Source organism: Henckelia pumila, chromosome 4 (genome assembly GCF_033568475.1).
Source record: "Henckelia pumila isolate YLH828 chromosome 4, ASM3356847v2, whole genome shotgun sequence".
Taxonomy (NCBI): Eukaryota; Viridiplantae; Streptophyta; class Magnoliopsida; order Lamiales; family Gesneriaceae; genus Henckelia; species Henckelia pumila.
The window spans coordinates 31,592,199-31,618,741 of NC_133123.1; the positions used below are offsets into that span (position 1 = coordinate 31,592,199).

The 26,543-nt window shown below is 30.8% G+C and overlaps 3 protein-coding genes across 3 annotated transcripts; all 3 read right to left on the bottom strand.

Moving 5' to 3' along the window:
* On the bottom strand, positions 1–4,749 carry LOC140864845 (protein DWD HYPERSENSITIVE TO UV-B 1-like). Its single transcript, XM_073269228.1, has 7 exons — positions 4,666–4,749; positions 2,220–2,816; positions 1,349–1,786; positions 879–1,073; positions 685–741; positions 401–463; positions 1–310 (listed from the first exon to the last, which is right to left on the bottom strand). The coding sequence occupies exons 2-7, from the start codon at positions 2,766–2,768 to the stop codon at positions 224–226; spliced, it is 1,389 nt and encodes a 462-aa protein (XP_073125329.1). The 5' UTR covers positions 2,769–2,816; positions 4,666–4,749; the 3' UTR covers positions 1–223.
* A 3,322-nt stretch (positions 4,750–8,071) lies between these two features.
* On the bottom strand, positions 8,072–10,308 carry LOC140894427 (uncharacterized). The gene is made up of 2 exons (XM_073302931.1): positions 9,558–10,308; positions 8,072–8,180 (listed from the first exon to the last, which is right to left on the bottom strand). The coding sequence occupies exons 1-2, from the start codon at positions 10,281–10,283 to the stop codon at positions 8,082–8,084; spliced, it is 825 nt and encodes a 274-aa protein (XP_073159032.1). The 5' UTR covers positions 10,284–10,308; the 3' UTR covers positions 8,072–8,081.
* A 4,083-nt stretch (positions 10,309–14,391) lies between these two features.
* Positions 14,392–16,707, bottom strand: LOC140866480 (karrikin insensitive 2 receptor CA-like). Its single transcript, XM_073271477.1, has 2 exons — positions 16,317–16,707; positions 14,392–15,032 (listed from the first exon to the last, which is right to left on the bottom strand). The coding sequence occupies exons 1-2, from the start codon at positions 16,682–16,684 to the stop codon at positions 14,588–14,590; spliced, it is 813 nt and encodes a 270-aa protein (XP_073127578.1). The 5' UTR covers positions 16,685–16,707; the 3' UTR covers positions 14,392–14,587.
* Between the last annotated feature and the right edge of the window lie 9,836 nt (positions 16,708–26,543).

Consider the following 26,543-nt stretch of genomic DNA (forward strand, 5'->3'; position numbering starts at 1 on the left):
TACAAAAAGCTCACTGCAGTGATCTATAGCTCAACAAAATACGTACAATGTGAATCACTGCGTACCACTCACTTTTATATAAACTTATATAATATTATACATGCAAATTCTTAAAAAATATAAGAATGCTCAATGTCAAAAAATGGAATAGTATATACAATTCAAATGATTGACTATAGCATTGAATAATGCACTCAATGTAGAAATTCTGATGCATGAAATCTTAGCCTCCCTTGCCGTAGGAAGGGCGGTGCACATTCGGCCCAGTGTTGTGCTCCTCGGCACAATGGCTAGTTGAAAGTAAGTTCACCTGTGCATACCACCAACATATCCAAACTATAACAACAATACTCCAATAATAGTAATAACAGTAACAAAAGTAGTACTGATAGGAAACTACCTTGATAATTTCATTCTTGGTTTTACGTCCGGAGTAGGAAGCAAGAACAGCCATGTTAAAATGCTGCATAAAGAAAGGTTTATGTAAAATCAATTCATGGTAAAGTAAAAAAGTAAGCTCAATCATAAGTTCTCGAAATATTACAGAAGTATATAGCAACAACTAAAGCTTTTCCAAAAAACGATGTTAAGTCCTGACAACACATAACGTTCAATGTAAATATATGAAAATCGATCAGCTGAGATATGATCATAGTATATGTAGATAGAAAATAAAGAACTTACTCTAAAAGGATCGCTTCTCAATGACTGCACATATATTGAGCTCCCCACTCCCGAGTTCTGTCACAAGAACATCATCAAATTTTCAGTATTTCATTAAAACGATAGCCAACTTCACTGAGAATTTGTTGAGAAAGAGAGAGATATGTGTGTTTGTGTTTGTGTGTGTGTGTGTGTGAATCTTGTTTGTTATCCACCTCCAAAGAAATGTCTTTCAGCCGCCTTCCCGTTTGGGCACAACATACACGAATGGCAGGTTCTTCACAACTTCCACTGATAATGTAATCTCTTCCATTCATATAATATGAACGTGTATAGTTATAAGAAATTCCAGTAGAAACGATCCCAAAATCTGTGTGAAGCCTCCCATCCACAGCTAAAAGTTGTTTCACCTGAAATATTTCCAAATACCCATAACAAAACAGATCCTGTCGTCTGCCAGAATACATTAACTCACCCCAGAAAACATGAGCTGACGCAAACTCAGTCTAACAATCTTATATTTTAACATGGCCCAGTCATGGATATATATTTATTAAGACCCAAAAGGCTAGTTTAGTTTACGGGGCACATTTATTAACCATTACATAATTACTCAAAATGATGCAAGATCCTAACAACATTTGCTACATCAATAAGAAACTAGAATTTTAGATGAAATATGTACCTCGTTATCTACAGCCGAGACGAGTAGATAAAGATCGTCCGGAGAGAAACAAACCATCACATTTCCTCTCGAGCTTGAAGCTGTATAGCAAGGTCGCATGGGATCCTGTCTAAGGTCCCACATCTTCACATCACGATCAAATGAAGAAGTTGCGAGGAGATTAGGGGAATGATTTGAAAACTTAGCCACATTTATCGGTTCGCGATGCATGTCTGTGAACAATTGTAGGCGTTGTCCAGTGCATACATCGTATATGGCAACTTTCTTAGAGTAACCACTTGTCAGACACCTATCATCTGTTGAGTTCACATGAACTGATGTCAACTGCTCGAAGTCATCAAAGGTAACTGCAGGAATGGAGTATCCATCTTCAAGTTTTGAAGTAACGTTGTTGATGTCATATAATCTTAAAGCATCATTATCCGAGCCCACCAGGAGCTATATTGGCAAAATACAATACAATTCTATCAGCAAAAGCTCAGGTTCATCAAAGACACATGCATGTGAGTTGATCAAATATCGAGAATAGAGAATCAAAAATAATACTCAAGCTAACAAGAAGAAAAATAAATAAGATTGTAAATTAGTGGTATTGAACTAATGATCATACGATTATGTTATATACCACCTTGTCCGACAAATCAAAACTAACTGGATTGTTGGAGGATGGAGGTGACTTAGGTAGTATTTGGAAGAGCTTCTAGGAAGCAATTCTTGGCTTTTCCTTAACAAAATTTTGAAATTTTGTGAAATTTTGTTAAGAAAAAGCTGAGAAGTGCTTCTTAGAAGCTCTTTCAAACACTACCTTAGTGTTTAATAATCACCTTTACAAAAGAAGGTGCAAATATAAGGTTTGGTTCCAACAACATACCTTTGAGGGTTGTTTTTTAAGCCAGCAGAGGCCAAGAATACCGCTGATTTGCTGGCAAGGTGAGATATACTTAATAATATTTCCAGTTTCATGGTTCAGAATAACAACTTCTCCGTCTAGGGTTCCAACAGCCATTAGACTTGGGTCAGTCGGGTGATACTCAAACTGCCTCGGGCGAAGCCTCTCGTCGATTTCTTCTGTTGACTGGCCTACATTGGTAATAGGATATTGAAGTGCCTGAACAGAGGACACAAACTTTGCTGCACAAAGAGACCTTGTATAGAAGCACTGATTCCTTTTATGAGATGATGAAGGCTTTGTCCTCGACGGATTTTGGCTGTAGGTCATACTTGTTCCCATTTCCCGAAAATGCAAGACATTGACGACACTCTCCTTGTGAAGGCGGTTATATGGCAAGTACTCATAGTATTTGGAGAGCAGAGTTTTTTTCAATTCAACACTTGATTGTTTTACCGGTAAATTGTCTGTCATATCCATATCAATCCTCCAAGCAGAAGGATGCGAGGCAATTTGTGACTCCATTTTCATGTTCCCGTGAAGTATACATGGAGGAGTCCTATTTTTCTCTTCAGCATCCTAATTTTTTACAAGAGAGCACACGAAATTCAATCAATATATAACGACAGTCCAACTTGGTGGCCAAAATTCATGATCTTTAGCACCAAACACCAATAAAACAAGAAATAACTGATGATATTGGAACTCAAACAGACTACAGATATGAAATAATAAAGCATAAAATTCTTTTTTCCTCCTTTCAACTGATAAATACAGGAGATTTATCAACTGATAAATACAGGAGATTTATCGCTTGTACCAGAAAGATCCTCTCAAATTTGTTAGCTGTTCTATATTTTACTGTATCTAATACAGAGCATGTGAAATTGATCAGAAGCATCAGGAGAACACATACTTAGTTCAAAGTGTTCCAAGAAAGTAGAGATAACATCAACTTCGAAGGATCACTACTGATGTCATATCGGTCTAGTTTAGCAACTGAACGGAATAAGTAAAAAAATCAGAATAAAGTAGACTCCTCAAGAACAGAAGATGTGATATCAAAGTCTGGCACTGAAAAAAATTTTATGCAAAAATTTGGAATTTACCTATTTGTCAACAAAAAAATTAATTTGCGGATAATATCTAAGGATAGCTAAAACATCCTACAAAGGCCATTTTAATGGCATGGTTGACAAGATTATATATTTCCCTTAAAAAGTCAGAATCGAAGAAATAATGCAAAGCATTTCAAAAAATAAAATAAAATAAAAAAAAAGAAAGAAAAGAAAACAAGGTTGAATAATGCATCTGGACTTTTCATACAAGCTATAGGTTGAATAGCTATCTCGATGGGTAGAACAAATCAATAAAAGATTACTAAACACTAAAAAAGCAAATAAACAATAATTATTGTGCTTAAGCATAGATAATCAATTATCAATCTAAGTATATAAGAACCATCTGATATAATTCTACAACGACTTCTCTCCTAACCAGATATCAACAGTTTACTGAAATATTATCATGTGATGAATAAATTACATCTTACACCCTTGTGAAACTATAAAATAGAATTTATCTCGATTAATAATAAGAATAATTTGCAATTTCAAAAGAAGAAAAGAAATGCCAAACTTTGTTGGGATCTAATCGAATGACCTATATACTAATTATTGACAAGGGTTTGTGAAGAACGTTTGGTTTGACTGAGCTAATCCACAACACCAACCAAAAAACTTAGGAGGAATAAGAGGACAGACTTCAGAATAACTTCTTGCTTACTAAAAATTTGTTCCCATATCACAAAAAGAAAAAAAAGATAAACATGAATCAAACAATTAATTGAAATTATACGTATCAACTTTTGAGCTAGGTGGAGTCAACCCAGAAGCTTGTTATCTAAACCCAAAAATATAGCTTAAAAAAGGCAATTTTTACAGTGCTGGATGCAGAAAACAAGAAAGATTTCTCATACCAAAATCTCTGATTCAGTTTTTATTAATTTCCAAAAATGCTTTGTTAAACAAAATTTGAAATTTTGAAGACAACAAGATTCGGCGAATATAAAACATTGACTTTATTCCCCCAAAAGAATACCAAGCGCGATCCAAGATCAATCTCTCTAAATCATTTCTCCAAAGGAGGCCAAAGAAATCATCTGCATTCTTGTCTCCCCTGTTTTCTCCCCTCAATTACTATTCCTCAAGATATAAAAAATCAGCTGACCATAAAGATTCCACTAAAGCTTCAGTAGCCACCATAAATTTCGAGCTGTTTTACACTAAAACCATGAAAAAAAGCCAACAGAAGAAGCCCAAGAACAGCAGTCATATATCTTGCGCATGATTCATCTTCACAACTATAAGCGGTAAAATGTTTTTATAAAAATAAAAAGAACAAAAATAAACACAAAAACGAGAGAAACCTGCCTGGAGCTGCTGCCACTTTCATTCAATGAGAAAATGGACAGGAGAGAAAATAAGAGGAAGAGAAGCACTCTGTAGCAAAAATATCAATATGGTCTACATATATACATAATATATCGATATAAGTTTGCTTATAATATATTAATATAATATACTGTAATACATTATTATTATTATTAGTGGATAAGTTTAGGAATAATAAGAATAATATAGTGCGCCTATCAACTTGTACCATTTTAATTCACACAAGGACGGCTTTCAATTATTGTGTTTCCCACATGCTTTATAATTATTATATATTACTTAATCTTTCTTTAAATAAAATATTTTTTTTTTTATTTTGATGTCAAATCACATAATAAAATTATTATGAATAAAAACCGCAGTGCGAGAGGGGAAAAAACCACGTTGAGACAAAAATATAATTTCTGTTGAGACAAAAATATAATTTATCTTGCCGAGAGGATTGTTTTAGTTTATGGAATTGACGAGCTTTAGATAAATTGTTAGGAGTTCAATTTCGTTATTAATATTTTCCAAATGATAGATTGTGGTACATAGTTTGCTCAGTCAAATTTACTTATATAATATAATTTGTAAGTTATTATGTTAACTCAAATATTATTTAGTGTGTAACTAACAACAACGGCTGCGGATTCCAAAAAAAAAAAACACATAAATTTTAGTTTCTCCTAAAAATGTTCCTTAAAAAATAAATTTAATTAAAGACAATGTTTTAAAAACCAGACAGACCTTCGACTGCGAACATTTATTTGGTCTAGAAGTCTAAAACATGCTCAAAAACCTTTTGACTGCTTAGATCGGTCAGACCGATTCAAGGTGAATCGATTTGGTTTGAAACATGCTCAGAAACCTTTTGACCGCTCAAATCGGTCAAATCAGTTCAAGGTGAATCGGTCAAGAACGGTCCGACCGGTTCACCTATTTTTTAATTATTGTTTAAATAGTTTAAATTTTTTTATAGTTTGATTTTTTTTTCATAAATTTCTTAGAAAAAAAATTTATTTCCCCTTTAAATTTTAAAATTTTTATTTTTGGGTTATATATATATATATGATTATTTAGTTTTGAATTTTGTTAAGATATTATTTTAATATTATTTGAGCTTATTTTTTGATTATTTTTTTAATATATATATATTGCTTATATGTATTTTTTTAATATATATATATTGCTTATATGTATATTGCTGTTTAGATTTTAGACTTTGTTAAATGTGTATATATATATACATATTATATATATATAATTAAAGTTTTTAAAATTTAAAACATATCAATTACTATATTATATTATTATTATTTTATATAATATAACAATATTTCGAACCGATCGTCCGATCAAATCGATTGGATAAATTTTTAAAAAAGTTACCAATTTGCCTATCCGAATATAAAAAACACTGATTAAGGCTGTTAGTTTAATTGTGTAAACACTCGCACGATGCGGGCAGAGACTTTAAAATTATGAGGAAAACGTTTGCTAAATTATTTGAGGGTTGACACCGACGACTTTGTCTTTTAATTAACCACGACTTCTAGGCTTTGATGATAGGTTTGCTTCCCAACGAAGCATTTTCCAACTATAAAAATCTACAACCATCAATTTTTTTATATTTTTTTAAAAAATATATGTTTAACTTTAATATTAATTTTTTATTGTATGTATTTTTCTTTAACTCAACTTTCATTACACGAATAATATTAAAAAAAAAAAATTATATTCCATAAACTAACATATATAATATTCACCAAAAACTCCTCGATGTTAATTTATTTTCAGAAAGAAAAAATCAAAAGCATCGTTACTCTTGTAAAAAAAAAAATGTCATTTTCAAAAAAAATATTATATAGTAAGATTATATTTTGCTGATAAATATCTTCTAAAACGAAAAGGAAAAACCGCCTATAGCTGATATTTTTTCCTATGGAAACAATTAGCTCCGTACAATGTTTGTAACTAATTGATATGTATATGGTCGGGCCCCATATTACATGTGAATAAAGGATAGATACGACAATAGTTTCTTTCAGGACCTTGTCGGTTTTTACAAGTGATCGGCCACTTATAACGCCAGATCTAGCTATAGTTCATCGGACGAGTTTCTCCCACAAGGTCAAGTCAAATCTTTATGCATTAGAAGTTGATTTTCGTTTAACTTTTATCTTCTTCAAATATCTTATCGTTATTGTCGTGTATCAGGGCTAATGTTGCAACATGCACACAGTTTTACATAAAAAAAACATTGATAGAAGAATTCGAACTCATGACCATTGAAAACTCGCATGTTCGACTAGTTCAAACACCTTGAACTGCTCAACATATTGAATTTCTTTATATGTTGTATGCATACTTGGATATGATTGGTTCGAAGGTTTAAAATCGGTACTCTTGTGCACATATCGTGCATATACGAATTCAATTCTTTTTATTATTTTTTGTGTTAAATATTTTTTAGGTAAAAATAATATTTTAGGATTATTTTAAAATTAGTAGCTCTGTAGAAGATTTTTGTTACGTTTTTTGATAACTTATATGAAAATTGTGTAAGAAGGACAATTTCTTATTATTTTTAGGATCGATGTTGTTTTAACACAATTAATTAATGATATTTTCGAATTTTAGAATCATGGGTGATATATATATATATATATATATATATATATATATAATATATATATATATATAGATTATAAATAAATTCCATCAAATGATAGATACGTAGCACATTGGGCCACGGCCGTGGAACAAGAAACCTTCGATGTTATCCGAATCCTTGAGTTGTATTTCCCGAAAGGAAGAGTGCAAAATTTCAACAAAAGAAGTAAAATGGCGTGTGAACTTTACAAAGCTAAAATCGTGTTTCGATAATTATACTATTACTTTTTCTTTTTCTTTTTTTGAAAATATTATACAACTACTTTTATGATGGCTTGTCACCCAACATTTTGCAGGGGAAATTATTTTTTTTGGGCCCGTAATTTGCAGGTTTTCTAATTTTATTTTTTATATCATGTTATAGGTTAATTTTTTGTTTTAGTCTATTAATTTGGTTTTTTTATTATTTTATTTTATTTTTTTTATCGAATTTTGGTTCAGAAAGATCCCATAATTTATCCCAACAAATCCATGTATTGGGCTCGTTTGCTAAGCTTAATTTGTCCAATCCAGTGGAATTTTCATTTAACTAAAAAAAAAACTATAAACGATAAAACTATATAAAAATAAGAACAGAATATGGATACATATTAGAAAATACAAATAGCAACCCACGTCCAAATCTAAGTTGAGCCCACGAGCCCATTAATATATATGTGAACATTCGTGGGTCTATTTTCTCCTTGGTGGTAGGGGACCAAAACATGATACAAAGTACAAATAATGGCCCGGCCCCCTAGAAGAAGATTACAAGCCAGAGGAAAACGGCCCCTCCACCAATAACCAAACTCCCCACCGCCTTCTGCACATTCAACGTGAGCTTCTCCGCCCCATTCTGCAAACCAATATCAATTAATATATTGTTCGTAACTTTTGTTTTTCATAGCTAAGGTTGACTCGATCCTATCTTCGGAGCAATGCCGTAGGAGTATATCCGATTTCATACAATAAATATCATCTAATTTTTCATGTGACATTTTGTATTGTATTGAATAACCTGAAAAATCATCTATGACCGTCAAATTAGCCATGTTAATACGATTTTGTGAGACGATCTCACGAACTTTTATACGTGAGACGTGTCATTTCAACCCATATTTACAATAAGAAATAATATTTTTGACATAATAAGTTATATTTGTTATGGGTAACCTAAATAAGATATTTGTCTCATAAAATTAACCTATGTGATCATCTCACAAGAGTTTTTGGCTAATACCCGAGGCTAGCTGGGATATGATAAATCCATAGATAACTTGATCTAATCATTAATTGTTAAACCTCGTGTATTACGCCGGAAATCTAGCTAAAATTTATCAGGTGATAGGATAATCTCTCACGTTTCAGATTCGAGAGGAGGGTGAAATTATTGTTGCGTCCTAAGCTAAGAATCAAGAAAAATGCTAGATGCACAAAGAGAGTTACAAATTGCATGTGAAATTATAAAATTATCCATACACTTAATTTGGAAAAAATATTTCAAAAATGCGTTAGGTAGTGTTTGGGAGAGCTTTCAAAAAAACACAATTCTCAGTTTTTTTTTAACAAAATTTTAAAATTTTGTAAATGCTTTGTAAAAGCTCTCTCAAACACTATTTTAGGATAATTTTGTAATTTAAAATATAATTTATAATCTAATGTATAAGCCTAATTGTACATTTATGTAGCATGATCCAAGTTAATGGCTTAAAAGTTAAAAACCCAAGGCATTTATTTTGTGAAAAGTTTAGGAGTTTTAATTCTTTATTTTTTCTTCAATTGAAATTACTTATTGGTCTTCATGATTCTACCAATGTCAGAAAACTTTACTGTGCTGTCAGTGTCCTAGGTTTCGCATGCATGAGGACAGATTGAATTGAGGTTTGCGTAAAACGCGGCCAAAAAGCAAGAATCTTTTGCCATGTTTGTCAAATATTCATTCAATTCTACTTCGCGACAACCTAAATGCTCCCGTAAGAACAATGACGCTCAGGAAATACATCCAAAGATCACCGCCATCCGCCATTAATGGAGGCTAGCTTGATCAAATAAAAAGGAGTTGCGGCGGAGAACGGTACTAGAATCCGGATCGTGCAGGAAATTAATCTTTCTACTTTCACGATTTACAAGTTAGTGGTCAAAGCATCAATCTTTATCTGATTATATTCAATGAAGCTAGGATTTGGCAGGGAACGAAAAGATACGAACACACGTACGAAAACCCAATGCGTACCTGATCATCGGCGGAATCAGGAGAAATGAAGTCCGAGTTTGGCCCAGGAGATTCAGTCGGCGGCGCTGGTGGGCTGAGCGGCTTATAAGGAGATGGAGCTGGACCTGGAGCTGGAGATGGAGCAAGCACCTTCTTGCCCTTCCCTTTCCTATGAGCTCGCGCCTTCCTCGGGGGCTTGGTTTTCGCTGGAGCCGGAACTAGAGACCCCGAGGGGGTGGCTGCTTCAGGCGCTGCAGATTGTGGGGACTCTACTGGAGAAATAGCTGTCGGGGAACTTACTGGTGCAGAAACAGACGGCGAGCTTATCGGAGCCGGGCTAGGAGAAAAACTCACAGGAAATGAAAGTGGAGCCGAAGCTGCGGGAGGCATCGAAACTGAGGATGCCACTGTCATAGGTGACGTGGCAGGTGGAGTGGAAATGAAACTGCCTCCGTCAGGAGCGTTGGCGGGTGGAGGACTTGAAAATACTGGAGAAGCCTCAGGCGGACTGGAAATGAAATTGTGTCCGCTAGGAGAATCGGCCGGTGGATCAAGACTCGATTCCGGAGCCGGAGGAGTCGAGAACGGAGAAGCCGCGGTGATCGGTGTCGCAGTAGGTGGCCAGGAAATAAAATTGGCTACTTTAGGCGCATCGGCGGCAGGTGCGGCTGCCGGAGACTGAGCCCCGACAGTAGCCAATGCGATGCAGATGATGAATGCGAGTGGAAATCCCTTGATGCGTTGCATGGTCCTGGAATCTATGGAAACAAGAGAAAATGTAGACAAACATGCAGATGACAGGAAAGCGAATGGAAAGATTGAAATAAATAAACCTAAAAGTTTTTATTTTTATTTTTTTATACTAAATTGAAATAATTATGGAGGTGATTCAATAAATAGTTGGAGGAAAGAAGGAAGGTGGACATTTGTTCCGGCCATGCAAGAGCAGACAAAGTAATGTGGCGATTAACTAAACACACCGGGCTGGGCCCGAATTCTTGCGTTTCGATTTGGAGTCGCCACGTCACTGACGCCTCTTAGAAAATAGAAATGTTGCTAATTATTAGACATAAAAATATTTATTATTATTATTTGCGCGACATATGAATTAGAGAATACTGTTCCTACATATGTATAATTGTCTCCCTTAATCGTCCAAATTACATTGTTCATATTGTTCTCTTGGGTGATTCTAATAACTTCTCTTCTCAGATATCACTAATAGACTTCAGGATTAAAGACTTACAGAATCTCTAACCCGTCTCTAATTAAAAATAAAGATGGATACGTCGATAATTAATATCTTGGTCGCTAAGGGCATCTCTAATGCCAATCTCTATTTTGGAGTACTCTATTTTCCAAAATACTACTATTCAATTCTCTATTTCAAAAATCTTCTCCAACCCATATTCTCTATTTTTAATAAAATGTTATATTTTATTATTTTTTAACTCCAAATTAATTAATATAAGAAAAATAATTATTATATAAATAAACTAAATTAAATACGACTCGATTATTTAAAAAATAATAATACATTTATTTTACATCAAATTGCAAATTATTATTATTATTATTATTATTATTATTATTATTATTATTATTATTATTTGTCTTCAATATAATTTAATTATAATAAATTACAAAACATTTAATACATTTTAAAAAACATTTTTTAATAAGAATAAAATTTAAACGAACCAAAAAAAAAAATAAAGAAATGAATTGAAATGACATTTTCGTAATTAATAGTATGCTCCAAATACACTCTCCATTTCTACGGAGATTCTCCAAAATTGGAGAATCACTGTAGCCATCTCCATTTTGGAGAACCAAAATGGAGATGGGCTGGAGCAAATTATATTCTTCAAAATGAAGAATATCTCCATTTTGGAGAAGGGCTGGAGATGCCCTAATATTTTGAGACAGAACATTATTAAAAGGCCAGTCTCTAATATCGAGACCGGATTGTATCAATCTCTAATTTCGTAAACGTATAAAAAATTCAGTTTTTGATTCAAATATCGATACAATAACTTTAGTCGATATTTTGGTGTCATTTCGGTCTCTCTACAACACAATCATAATAACCTATGTTCCTGGTTAACTAATACTTATTTCAAACAACCAATGTCCCAAAATATATATATACAATCAATCGAAAGCAGAACATAATATCAACACAATCATTTGTAATTTTATACCATTCATAATTAATGAAATATCCCAAACAAATGTCAAGAATTCACAAATTGTTCAATAAAAATGTTTTGTTGACAATCCATAAAAAAAATCAAAACATTTCCTAAACTTCTAGCCAATATTGATGTGGAAGTCATTGCGGTTGAGTCTCATCGAAGTCAATAATAGGTGAAGAATAAATATCGGGGAAAGCACAAGGACGCTCAAATGTCTAAGAAAACATCATGCGAGACATAAGCGTGCATCGATCCTTCTAGGCCCGCCATACGTATGCTATCAAATATGCATTTTTCGCAATATTCGACTTCTTTAATTCTGCTATACGAGCTCTCAAATCTGCATTTTCAGCCCTCAACTCTACAATCTCAGTAGATGATATGCTCGAACTAGCCATGCCATTAAACATAGAGATAGCATGAAGAAACATGCATAGCTTTAGCCTAGGAGCTAAGTCCATAGACGCGACTCTTCTTCATCCCACCAGTAACATCAAAATATATGCTGTTTATGTCATGATGACATGGTGGAATATGCTGTGCCTCATCCGAAAAAATATTTCTCCTCTAAGTCATGTAATTAAATAAGAGTCAGGGCCCCTGATTATTTTTAAATTAGTATTTATATTAATAATTATATAATTTTAGTTAATAAAAAATTATATGTAAAACAAAAAAAATTTATTGTTTTATGACAAAATTTTTGCTACGATTGAGTTAAATCACCACAAATTCTCGTATCCCACCAACTTTTTTTTTTTAATTTCATCTTATTTCTTTATGTGGCCCTGAAAATAATTTATTCTAAGCACGAAAATTTATCGCAGACCTCCATTGCTTTATAGGTAGACATATCGTCAATTTTTTTTATTTATTATACAATTAAACCATGACAATTACTTATATTACAAATTTGAAATTGTGAAATTTACAAAAAAATATAATTTTTTTTTTTCATTTTCTTCACTTACTAATTACTAATTGATTGTTGCATTGTTATTTTATTAATTCATATTACACTAATTTATTATTATCCTATACAAATATATATATATATATATATATATATTTATTTTTGTTCGTTTTTTAGCTCATTATTTATTATTATTTTATATTGCACATGAGTTTAGTTAAAAAAAAAATAGTTTTATTCTTATACAATTATTCATCGTACGTAAAATGACAAAAAAATACCGAATTTACTTCAAAAAATGCGAGAAGAGTGTATTTTAAATAATTGTTGAATAAGTTATTTTGAGAAACAATATAGAACGTTTGTGATGTGTAATTTCGTTAATTACATATTATGGTTTATTTTTATTATAATATTCTATTACTTTATATATATATATATATATCTAACTGTTCAAGTTAATGAAATGACTAATTTTTTTATTCGTCTCGGGCCTAGATTATCTCAGGACTTCCCCTGATAAGGGTCATACTTCATGATATTTAGGTATAAAGAGATTTATTTAGTTAGAGACCATACACTAGGAAGTAAGTAGTGCATGAGGCCAAAATTTCGCCAACCCTATCAGACCCTACGTTTAACTAAATGCGTTGCTTGATTACATTTACAACGTTTTTTTCCCATTGAAAAAAATTTATGAATCTATTTTTTTTTTCAACATGGGAATTCACATTTTAGGTTTTTTTTTTTTGAAACTCAACAAACGAAATTTATTAATAATGAGTAGATTCATTACGCACATGACTCAAAAGATAAGAAATGCTATTTGGAGCCTCACTCCAAACCAATGGACTAGTATAAAAACGTGAGGCTTTTACTAGAGTAAGAACACACTCGTTTGCTTGTTGACGAAAAAGGTTAATTGAGAAATCTTGCTCGCTTCTTATGAAATCTTTGCATTTACGTATGATGGAGCTAAACTCAGAGACACCTATGTTTAACTCATTGATCGCCTCCACCACCACTATTGCATCAAGTTCGAAGCATACCTTTTTCAAGCCCAAGCTTTGCACCCATAACAAAGCTTCAAGAATCCCTATGGCTTCACTTTCTTTTACACCAACAACGCCATTAACAACACAAGTTCGAGCTTGGAAGAAACTGCCATCATCGTTCCTAACCACACACATCCTATAAGCCAATATTTTGCTCCTCGGGGAATAAAGCTGCATCCACATTACATTTTAGGTTTTATACCTTATATATCTTTTATTTTGTTTTATCATAAGTTTTATAGTCTATTGATTTATTTTTTTTTTCAAAGAGTACTGCTGACGTGTCACCGAAAAGTTCTGACATATCACCGAAAATTAGTGATGTGATACATTGTTGATATGTCTAGTTTTAGCCTTTTTTTAATGGAAATGGGGAAGTTCGACTTACCCCATGGGGTAGGTGAAAGCATTTTATTGATTCAAATCATGTGGGCCCTACATGATTGAGTGGGGTCCACATGATTTGAACCAATCAATGAGTGTCAACTACCCCATGGGGTAATACGAGTAAGATCGAACTTTTCGGAAAAATTATAGTTTTGGTCACCTAACCTGCACATTTTTATAATTTTCCCTAAAATTAGTCAACGATTTATATATGTAAACCAACTATAAATCTACAAGGTAATAATTATGACTTGATGTTTGTTTTTTTTTTCATCTGGCCATTATATACGGGAAATATTAGATGCTATCAAAGACTCAAAGTGATGTTTGAGAACACTTTCACAGGATTCACCGTAAACAAGAAATGAACTACACGACAAAAATAATAAAAATTACTCCATGTCCAAATGGACCAACAAACTGTTGTCGCAAACGTACCCAAAGAACTCCAAAGAGAACACAAGCTAATTAAGTACCAAAGCCAAAACCAAAACCAAATCAAACAGCAATATTATTGCGTATATGCCTAAGAATCACCGGAACCACCACGTCCGGCGAGCTCAGCTGCGGCAAGTGGCCGTCGGTGCACATGACCTCGACTATTGTCTCACTGCCGATGTTCTGGTGGAGGAACTCAGAAACCACAACCGGCACGGCCAAATCCTTCATGCTCTGAATGATGTGACACGGGACCGTGACATGCTGTAGTAGAGGTCTAACATCGCTGTAAAATATTGTTTGTGCCACAGTTAATGCTATATCGGGTCTCATGTTGAATAAAGTCCTACTGAACTCTTGGACCACTGCTGATTCCATATCGCCCCCGACGACCAACGGCGCGAACCCGCAGCACCACGACTTGTAATTCGATTTCATCGCTTCCAATAATTTTTGGACTTCTTCTACCTCGAATCCTCCGAAGTAGTCTGGGTCATTAAGGTACCTGATTCATTGAAATATAAGGTTGAATGAGAGAATATAGAAATACCGCAAATTAGGATATTTTAGTACGTCGTTTTCATGTCACGCTTACATGATATGTTTAGTGCTGAAGAGTCACAGGAAATAATTATATATGAGTTCCTATATTACTGCTGAAAGTGATGTCTAATTAGAAAACAGTTTGCGGCATGTATAGTTTTTTGTTGGGAAATTGGTGGTCCAACAACGGGGTGCAAACTATTCCAGCAATATTTGATTTGTTTTATATATTATCGAATTCGAGCCCAAATTATTTTATTCAACGCTTTATATCATGGTTTTTGTCGGGAGATTTGTGGTCCAGCAATGCCTAAATTTAATTAACTCTCAAGTGTTAGCTATATATCATACTTTAATCTGAGTCTTAGCTTAGGAACATGGTATGTGGTCGCTTTATTGTAAACTATTTTATGCAAATTGTGGTAACCGGTATTTAGGAATTAGGACGTCTCAAACAGTATATATATTAATTAGTAACAAAAATGTATAAGCACATATCAAGAAAATATAAATGGATTTTTTTGGGAAGAAAAGAATAATATATTTAGAATGATATGTAGGAGTAGGAACACCAAATTTAGTTATTACAGTTCAAATATCGCTATAGAATTTAGGAAAAATTGCTTTTTTAATCCTGTATATTTGTCGCTTTGCGATTTTGGTCCTTTATATTTTCAGATTTCAGTTTTAGTCTGTTATCTTTATTTTTTTTTTTGGCAATTTAGTCCTTTTTTCTGATATGGCGCTGATGTGGCACCAATGCAGTGCTGATGTAGAGCTGACGTGTATAGTGCCACGTAAGTATTTTCGAATAAAAAGAACTGAAATGACCAAAAATGGAAACTTGCAGGACTAAAACTGAAATATGAAAACATAGAAAACCAAAATCGCAAAGTGACAAACATAGAAGACCAAAATTGCAGTTTTTCCTAGAATTTATAGGTTAGATCTGAATTAAAATCAAATAAAGAAATAATTAAACTTCAACTTTGCCTAATGTATAGGCCGGTATGCATATATATATATTTTGGCCGGCAAGAATCTTTCTTCTTGAAATTTTGTTATACTATTGATAGAAAAGGACTCAAAAAAATTAAGAGACGTAGGAGGCGGGGAAGACCATTTTTGTATTGGCCCTCTTTGGCTCCGACCTTGTAGTAATTGTAATATTTTTTATAAACATATATTATTTTACTAAAGAACTCAACTCCGATCCTATTCATTCACAAAGAACAAATTAACCAACCTTGGGGAAGCAGAAATGGTGATGAGTTTGGTGAAAAGATCGGGCCGCGTGATGGAGGCGATGACTCCGATCATGGCGGAAACGGAATGTCCTACGTATATGCACGACTGCACCCCGAGTTCTTCCAAGATGGCAATCACGTCGTAAGCGTAACCCTCAAGGGTCGTGTACCTCTCGAAGTCAAAGTAGTCGGGATTCGTGGTTCCGGCCCCCATGTTGTCGTAAACGATGACCTGATACTCGTCGACAAGATGTGGGATGAGGTGTTTCCAGACGGATTGGTCGGTTCCGAATCCGTGTGCTAGGACTATGGTCCGGTCCCCGGACCCCAAGATTCTAGCATTATGAGCATCTTCGGCGACTCCCATGTTTTTTTTGGTAAAGAGTACTAGTGATATATGTTTGTTTGATGGTGGGAAATAAGTGTGACTTATTAGGTTATTTAAATAGACAAAGTTTGGCTTGATTATAATATCAAATTAAATGAGATGTTGAAGCATACTAAGGAGAGATGGTTGAGTTGGAACAGCCGTATATATTAAATTTTCCCTATTATTATAATTATTACAGAGTAAAATTATAACAATTGGACGCGTCGTTATTTGTGTTTTGATTTTAAAAAATAAAAAATAGTTTTCTTTAATGTATTGAAATACAAACAATAGGGATTTTAAAAAATCACCCCTTATAATAATAATATACATTTATATTTTATAGACCTAATTTTTTTAAAAGTTATAACTATTTTGTTCGTCCATAGAAGGTTGGAACCAAAAATATTGAGGGTAAAAGTTTGATATATACTAGCAATTGTATGCAACGCCAATATTTGGGTTTTGTGAATAATATTTTCTGAATTTAAATAGATAGTTTACTTAATCATGGTAACCCTTTAATATGGTTTGTTAATTGTTATAATTAGTTGGATCGATGATATATATACTTCAGTGATCCACCAATTTTCGGGTGCATAAATAATTTATGTTATATAAAAATAAATCGATTTTTAAAAAAATTATAAAGAGTAGTCTATTGAAATATGAAAGAATGATAATTTTTTGATCTATTAAATGGTAACGTACATAGTTGCGTACATTATAATTATATAGTTAGTAATTTAGTATAGTATAGATGATAAGTAGTTAAAATTAGGGGTAGGTTTTCGGTATACCGTATCCAAAATATTGGTATGAAAAAAAATTCATATCGGTATCGATATCGAAATTTCAAAATTTTGGTATGGAAAAAATCCATATTTTTTTTTGACGAAGAAAAAATCCATATTGATACCGTACAAATACCGAAAAAAATTTCGATATACCAAAAAAATGTTTATATATCGAAAAAATTTCGGTACGGTATCTCGAAAGTCGATATTTTAATTCGGTATTCCAATCCTAGTTAAAATAGTTATCATATAAATTAGGATAGTTTTTAGTATTATCTTAAGAGTGAGGGAGTTTGTACGTGTTGGGGAAAAATATATAGTATTGTCATTTGATGTATTGATTAGATATATGCGATGCCAAGATACCATTACCAACCACCCCCTCATGCCTTCATCAACATTTAATGATATATATATATATATATATATATCAGAGGTTAATTAAAAAAAATTTGCATTTTTAAAAAATAATTATATAAAAAAATTAAAATATTTTAGTTGAGAAAGCATCTCATGATTGCCTTCTTTGAGGTGTTTTTTTCTGATCAACGCCAGGTCAGTGACAAACAACACATATATTTTATTTTTCAATATATATATATATATATAAATTTACAAAAAAAAAAAAAAAAAAAAAAAAAAGACAAGCGAGAGTCGGTTCAAATACACGTCTTCATATAATACTTTAATTCCCTCAAATTTTATATAAAATATCGGAAACAACAACAACCCTGATCGTTAGAATAATCGAAACATAGTATAATTTATGATTGATGTTCGACTTAAAAATATTTGACTTATTATCAATTCTAACGTTTGAGCAAACGATCGATAAAGCACACTTCCTTCAAAATTCTTAAAACTCTTGTAGCTAGAGGAATCAACAAATTTATAATATCAAATAAAAATTTAATTATCATATTCCAAAAATTTTATTTAGAAATATTTTCAATTGAATAAAGTTGACGATGCAGATCTAGACCACTTGAGTTTGGATCAATATTGTTGATGATAAATATTGATTTTGTCGGAAAGATGCTAACAAATTAATAATGTGACATTATTAATTAGGTTGACAAATACTTCTCAGCTACTTAATTTATTGTTACGTAATCTTTCATGTGATATAGATATAATTGATTCCAAGGCTGCATACGATGCTCATCCATCTTGGCCGTTTCCTTAAATATTAATATTAATCAAGATAATAATAAACATTATACAATTTGCGTTTTTTTCTTCAAATTATTATGTTAGTGTAATGTTTATTTATAAGTGCACACCGAAAATTAATGATTGTGGATTTATCGTCATAAAAAAATATTAATCCCGATAATATGATTGACTAATAATGGTGCCCTGATTTTTAATCATCATTCTAATCATTTCCTCTCTGATGTAAATTTGCGTTATTGGTTCAAATTCGATCGATTATATATGACTATATGTCACTAAATGCTTGAAATAATTTAGTGTGGGATTTATGAATTAAATTTTTGGTAAATTTCTAAGAAGTGCACAGTGCAGTAAATCTTTTTATATCCAAAAAATTCTTCATCGTTTTTTATTTCTAGCAATTTGTTTTTGGGATAAATTCTAACATGTTAAATAGTGCCCGAAAATTAAATAACCCTAGACTTATATATCCAAATTCAAATGTTGATTAATGTATTTTTAATTTTTTTTTTTTTGCTTTTGACACATGCATTAATATATTCTAAAATTTTGATTTAAAAATAAATAAATAAAAAAATATTGGTTTGTATTTTATTATTAAAAACATATATTTTTGGCAGTTTACAACACAGAATTTAATTTGCTTCTAACTAACGAAAAAAATATATATTGGTTGATAAAAAAAACTTTAATAATTAACGTGAAAAAATTAAATATCCAAAATTATTGACTTCCTTTCAATCTTATTAAAACAGTACATAGGATTAATAAACAAATAATTTTGTAAAATTTTATTGCTATTCAATTACTTTTGAATGCATTTTTTAAGTTTTGCGGAAATACTTAATTATCAAGAGTTTTTTGGAAACAAAATTAATGAATTTTGGTTTTGGTATTTTCCTGAAAATTATAAAGGGGTTTATAAGACGAAAATAAAAATATTTTACGATGATGATAACGATCGATCCCATAATTATTTTATATATATTCTTCATCCTAATTAATAATTTCCAATAAATTTCAAGCATAAATTTGCTTTACTTGCTTATTTAATTACATGAAAAAATATCGCGCGATCGAGATTATAAAATTTTATCGGCACAGAGTCGTAATCATTAAAATTGAAATTCATGCATACATGTCTGAGAGATGGTGGTGACACGCATGGGAATAAAACCTATTGTATAAAAATAAAATATGATACTTATATTTATATTCCTGAATGTTTAAAGCATATTCTATAACTGAGTGGCCGGGTTTGCAATTTTGTTTTTTAGTTCTTGAATTTAGATTAACAAAATTTGGAAAGTATGAGTACATGTATAACAAGTATATATACATAGGATTATAAGAAAATCAGAAGTGTTGGGGAGCTAGAGAAGAAAACAACGTGTTAATTAATTAAAGCTATACTTTTGGTTACTTTTTATATATAAAGTTTAAAGTTTATATGATTTTCAAAACACAAATTGGTGTCGTGTCTATTTTCTGAAAATGTTTTATAAGCTCTGAGAAGCTTCTTTTTCCTTTTTTTCCCAGTTGTATTAGTTATTTTTATCACATATAAATTCGGTGCACGCGATGCATGTTTAGACAGTTAGAATAATTTATCGTTGATTTTTTATACTTTTTAATTAAAAAAGATAACTAAAAATTTAATGATATAAATAGATAAAGATAAACAAATAAACACTTTTATACATTTAAAATATAATTTTAAATATATAAAATATGTTGCACCAAAGTTTTGTTTATAGTATAGAATTGCGAAAATATTATTTGTAAATGTTTGTAAGAGATCTTTATCCTTTTATTATAAACAACTTTTAAATTGTTATACTCATTTAAAATGACTCTGATGGATGCATGTGGCTTATTTGGTATAAAAATCTTAAATTTAGGGTTTTTTTTTTAAACCTCAGTCACCTAAATTTTTTTTTAAAAAAATGATCTCGTGTACTGTATTTCATTTTCAAATACATTTGGGGAGATTATTTTTTTAAAAAAAAATAGTTGACGAAGTTCTTTCCCCAACTCCTCCCTAAATTTAATAGTCTCCCGTTTGAGATGTAGTCATAATAAATATGTATCCCAACTTTAAATTATATATATATATATATATATATATATATATATATATGAGTTTTAATTACATTGGCAACCATCATGGGGTAACTACGTGAGCAACAGCTGACGTGGCATCTTGTACATCCAATGAGTTATTGTCAGGTCAGGTTTTTGCTCACGTAATTGTCCATGGTAGTTGCCCATGTGATCAAAACTATATATATATATATCGGAACTGATGCATGCATAAATGAAAATATATCTCATTTTGCCAACTGTAAAGTATGTATTGAGAAATTAGTTCATCAGTTAATTAATTTTCCTGGGATCTGCAGGATCCTCAGATCAGATACGAGGTATTAAAAAGGGAGTGAATCAAAGATCGGGCACTTGATTTTCGATACGACAGCTTCGCATTTTTGCTTACTAAAATCATATTGCATGAATTATTTAGGGATTACGAGGTTGCATACTTGCATTGTTTGAGATAAGATTCTGCTCAAACGATACCGAATCGGGTAGGGGACCATATATCCGAATCTTCAAATCACATGCTCAAGATTCAACTCTTGGATAACAACAAATTAATTATTAATGATATTAATAATTAATGGGCAGGCCCAAAAAATGATCTCGCAAAAATGGGCTCATAACTGGACAAGCTACGTTCGGACAACGTAGTCTATGTTTTCGAGCGAACGGCCCAATTAGTCCCAACATGTTTTCGTTCAGTCCAACAATCTAAAAGATGAAACTTAGAGAGTGTTTGCAATATATTGTGCTTTTGTAAAAGTGATTAATTTATATATTATAAAAAAATTAAAAAAAATCAAAAGTTGATAGTGTTTGAAAACAAATGTAAAAATCTAAAAATCAAATTTGACAGTGTTTGATAAATAAGTGATTAGAATGATTTAAACAATGATCTTCTTATTAGAATCACTTTTGAAGAATCATAATCATCACATGACTAGCTTTTGGATCATTTTAATTAAGTTAAGCATAAACTAACACATAATCTAGGTTTAAAAAACACACAAAAATGATTTTTTTAAGCCAAAAGCTAACAATCACTTTTTTTAGTGATTGCAAACACTCCCTTAATTAGTGTTAAGATGAAATATATATCTAATTCTAATATCCATAAACTATAATAATTAGTGTCAGATGTTCTACTAATCATCAACGATTCACTTCATTTTGAGGGCAAAAACAAGTGCGTCTAGATTGGACTTCAGCCTAGCTAGTCTAGTAGCCATTATATTTCTTTGTTAGTTTTCTTCTTATATATCTTTCTTTTTTTTTCATGTTCGTAGCTCTTAGTTTTTACACCTTATCTATTTATTTAATGTGTTGAAACTTGATATATCGATGGATTTTTTTTATTTTTTGTTTTTTTATCTTTGATGTTGATAATGTGGAGAAAGGTATGTGAATTATTAATAGGAATAAATTCTGGGTTTTCTTAATATATGAAGTTATCTCTAATAAATGAATTTGACTAGAAGTCTCTCGGTGTAAAAAATGGATGAAATTGTCCTATGTAGATTTCTTCTGATTATGTTTTTCACTCACTCATTTGATTGAAATATTATTCATTATGATGTACTAGATTCATGAAGCTTGACGCATTACTTTTCACATGAACAATTTTTTATTCGTATCTATTTTAATATCCAACTATAAAATCCTTACAAAAAGCTCTCGTGAGACCGTCTCACGATTAATTTTGTGATATTGATGACATGTCATGTTTGATTGATCAACCCCATTAAAAAAATGTTATTTTTATGCAAAATTATTACTTCTCAATTTATATATGGATCCGATAGACCACTTGTCTCACGTAACTAACATTATCTCACAAAAGATCTGTCTTAGATCCTCATTCCACTCATGATCATTATATTTGGATAAATCCAATTTTATGTATTTTATATACAAAATATATTGATTTTTAATTAACATGGGTTCTATAGTTGAGGTCATATGAGTTCCACAGTGTCGGCATACGGATAGATATTTGGGGGCATGCATGCAACGGTTTGATTTTAGACCCCAATTTGAATAGAAAGAAAGGACCACAAATTGGGACATTTTCCCAAAAGCAATAATGCTGGCCTTAAAATAAATTGTCCATATTGTCACTTTAATATTCTTTTCCTTATTCAATAGTTTTATCATATTCACATCCAATCCAATATTCCATCGTCATGCCATCACTTTTAATTATTCCCAATTAATTCTCTTCCCTTGTTTCGTCCAATATGTTCCACTACCGTCCCATTTGTAATCATCTTGTTAAAATCACAAACAATATGTATTTTATCTTGTTCATATGTATGAGGTGAAAACATTCAAATATATATATAATTGCACACACCCCTTGCATGTGCTTCTTGGCATTGATGAAACATCAGTTTATGCTCGCAAGCAATGAAAAATAATAAAATGATATTTTTGGTTATGTATGTTTGTCTTTTTGCGATTTGTGTCATTTTTGTTATCAAATTTAGTTTTAATCTGTTATCTTTATAATTTTGACAATTTTAGGATATGAAGCTGATATGACACTAATTATATATTATTTCACATCAGCACTTTCGATGGTAAATTACTAAAATTCTTAAAAAAAATATAAGATACAAAAATAAAATTTTATAAAAGGTTTTTTTTTTTGGGTTTAAAAATAAGTTGTGATTGATTGGTAAATGATGAATAGGAGCAAAAAGGAAATAGTAATGCCATAGCTTTCATACTTTAATCATCATGGAGGCACTAGCACCACTTCCCTTCAACGCACGCTAGAAGCTCCCACCGTCTTTTATCATTGCTCATGCCATTTTACCAATCATTCACTTGCACTTTCAACGTGTAAATCAAATAGGTTTTTATTCATATGACCTACGATATTTATCGAGATTAAATTTAGGAAACTATATTCTCTTTTTGACTTATCAAACGATAAAAATACGTTCTAGATGATTATATTATTTTTCATATCTATGAACGTGAGTTGGTAATGGCCGTTGTCACCACCCCTCTAGTATATTGTGAGTTAATATAAATTAAATAGTGTTTGAAATTTTTTTAATGATAATGAGTTTTTTCTAACTAAAATTTCAAACTTTTTATATAGTTGAAATGGCAGATTATGTATCTATATATATATATATATATTATCAGAATTGAAGAGTTTCAAATAACATATCTTATATCTTTTATATATCGCCTTTCATTATCAAATATGATATTAATGTTGTGATTATTTAGGAAACATTTTTGAGCTTTTCTTTCACAAAATTTCAAACACTGCCTATATAACCCAACGTATTATTCTTATTTTGACTTATAATATATTGTAAAAAATAATGGACTGTCACCACTATTATGTGTACTGCTAGTAACTATCTTATCAATGAAAATTCCATATTGTTTGTGTCTTTTACTTTTCACCTCAATTCATTTTTTTATTTTGCATACTTGTATAGTTTTATGTATGTTGCAGTACAATTATGATTTGAAATATTTTTTACAGTTTGTAAATTTTATTGCAATTCGAGGTGTTTTATTTTCTGATATGAAAATGCACTTATATTTTTTTTTAATTTACTTTTCATTTTACTCATTAAGAATGTTTTTCAAATCATTTTTTCTTATCGATTTATGTCCAATATGCATGTTAAATATCATTGTTAATATTTAGTATGAGTAAATAAATGTAAAAGCAAAAATAAAAAAATAGAAAAAAACAAAGTTATTTTCAGATATTTTTTAGATGAATTATATCTATATCTATACTATAATTATAAAAGTGTGAGCCAAAGTCAAATATTTTTATTGTGTATTTTCAACTTTGTCCTTGATTTATACACACTTGACAAATTCTGTGAGGATATTTTTGTAAAATCAATTATTATGATAAGGTCAAAATTGACAAATTATGTGCATAATAGATAAGGTTCCAGCTTCCAAAAAAATTGAAATACCAAAATACTTTTTTTATTGTAGATAAAGTGAATAAACTTTTTCCACAAAAATCTTAATTAAATTGAGTTATTTTAAGGGCAATTTACTCAAAAATCCCCAAATGCAAACATGCTTTGCTTTGGGGTCCCTAGTCATAAAATGTGGTACAAAACAATACAAGATATGGTACAAAACCATACAAGATATGATAGAAATTAACAAAATTATGGTACAAAAAAGTGGCTAGGGAGTGCAAAACAAAACATGTTTGCATTGGGGATTTTTGAACAATTTGCACTTATTTTAATCCAAAATAATAAATAAAGAACACACCAACACACTCATACCATATATGTAATATATACCAATTATAAAAGTGTGAACCAAGGTCAAAGATTTTTATTGTACGTGTATTTTCAACTTTTTCCTTGATTTATACATACTTGAAAAATTTTGTGAGGATGTTTTCGTAAAATCAATTATTATGATAAAGTCAAAATTGACAAATTGTGTGCATAATAGATAAGGTTCCAGCTTCCAAAAAAATTGAAATACCAAATTACTTTTTTTTTTATTGTAGATAAAGTGAATAGACTTTTTCCACAAAAATCTTAATTAAATTGAGTTAAATTTTAATCCAAAATAATAAATAAAAAACACACCAACACACTCATAACATATATGTAAACATTGAAATTTAAAAATTTAACTATTTTCTCTTCATTATAAAGGCTAAAAACTATAACAAATTATTTATAAGATGATCTTGCAATTAACGAATTAATATTTTACAAGAGATGAAGATGGATAAATCGGTTATGACTTTCTGTAACTTAAAAATACATGTTTTGAAAGTAAATTTTTTAAATTTTTGTAAATAAATATAATCTTTACAAAAATTAATTATTAACATTAGTCACTACTAATTCCTATGACTAATATTAGAAAAACTTCAGCTCAAAACATTAACGACGTTCACAAACCCGCCTTGCATAAAAAAAGAAACAACAAATATATGGTATGAATATCTTCAATTATTTTTAACAAAACTATAATATTGATATTATTTTCTTTAATGATTGAAGTTTGTAAATATATCTATGATAATCAATCTAATACGGGCTAGGTAATAAATTTGAAAAAAGAAGTCTAGGAGAATTATGGATGACACGTCTCGCATCAAATTAAAGATCTTGAAAAAAAAAATTCTTTGTGTAAATTCTCAATCAGATGAATGATCTACAAAATGTACAATATTATTTATTATTTCAATTTATATTATTATTTAACGAGAAAATTTTTGAATATTTAATCATTAAAACAAATTTTTATAAATGACATTTATAGAACATGAGATAGAAAATTACAAAATTTGAATTTAATTTGATTTAACGTATATTTATTATTAACAAATATATAATAAATTATATTGCTTCAAGACATACATACATGAGATTTAAAAAAAAAAAAAGCAAATCCATGATATGAAGCATGTAGTAATTGTTCAAGATCAATCAGCAATACAATGAAAAACCCGAGCTAAAATAACTAGATAAAATTAATTCGGTATTAATATTGTGTCAAGGTAAAACTAGGACTGGGAAAAAATACCGAAATGTCGTCATACCACCTATACCGTACCGAAAAAAAACCGTATTTACCGAAAATTTCGGTATACTGTACCGAACCACCCCTAGGTAAAACTGCATTTAAACATTATATTTATAAGCTTACATGAGTTATTCAAATGTCTTATCTTAAACTCTACGTAAGTATAGAAAATCGATTATCATAAATGATGACACTAAAACTGTAACAATTGTATTACATTGCTCGAAAATATTGCA

Coding starts and splice junctions, on each gene's coding strand:
- LOC140894427 (XM_073302931.1), bottom strand. CDS start 10,283: ATGCAACGCATCAAGGGATTTCCACTCGCATTCATCATCTGCATCGCA. Junction 8,181..9,557: donor CTGATTCCGCCGATGATCAG/GTACGCATTGGG, acceptor ATTGGTTTGCAG/AATGGGGCGGAGAAGCTCAC.
- LOC140866480 (XM_073271477.1), bottom strand. CDS start 16,684: ATGGGAGTCGCCGAAGATGCTCATAATGCTAGAATCTTGGGGTCCGGG. Junction 15,033..16,316: donor ACCATTTCTGCTTCCCCAAG/GTTGGTTAATTT, acceptor TCAATGAATCAG/GTACCTTAATGACCCAGACT.
- LOC140864845 (XM_073269228.1), bottom strand. CDS start 2,768: ATGAAAATGGAGTCACAAATTGCCTCGCATCCTTCTGCTTGGAGGATT. Junction 1,787..2,219: donor TTAAAAAACAACCCTCAAAG/GTATGTTGTTGG, acceptor TTGCCAATATAG/CTCCTGGTGGGCTCGGATAA. Junction 464..684: donor TGAGAAGCGATCCTTTTAGA/GTAAGTTCTTTA, acceptor TTCTTTATGCAG/CATTTTAACATGGCTGTTCT.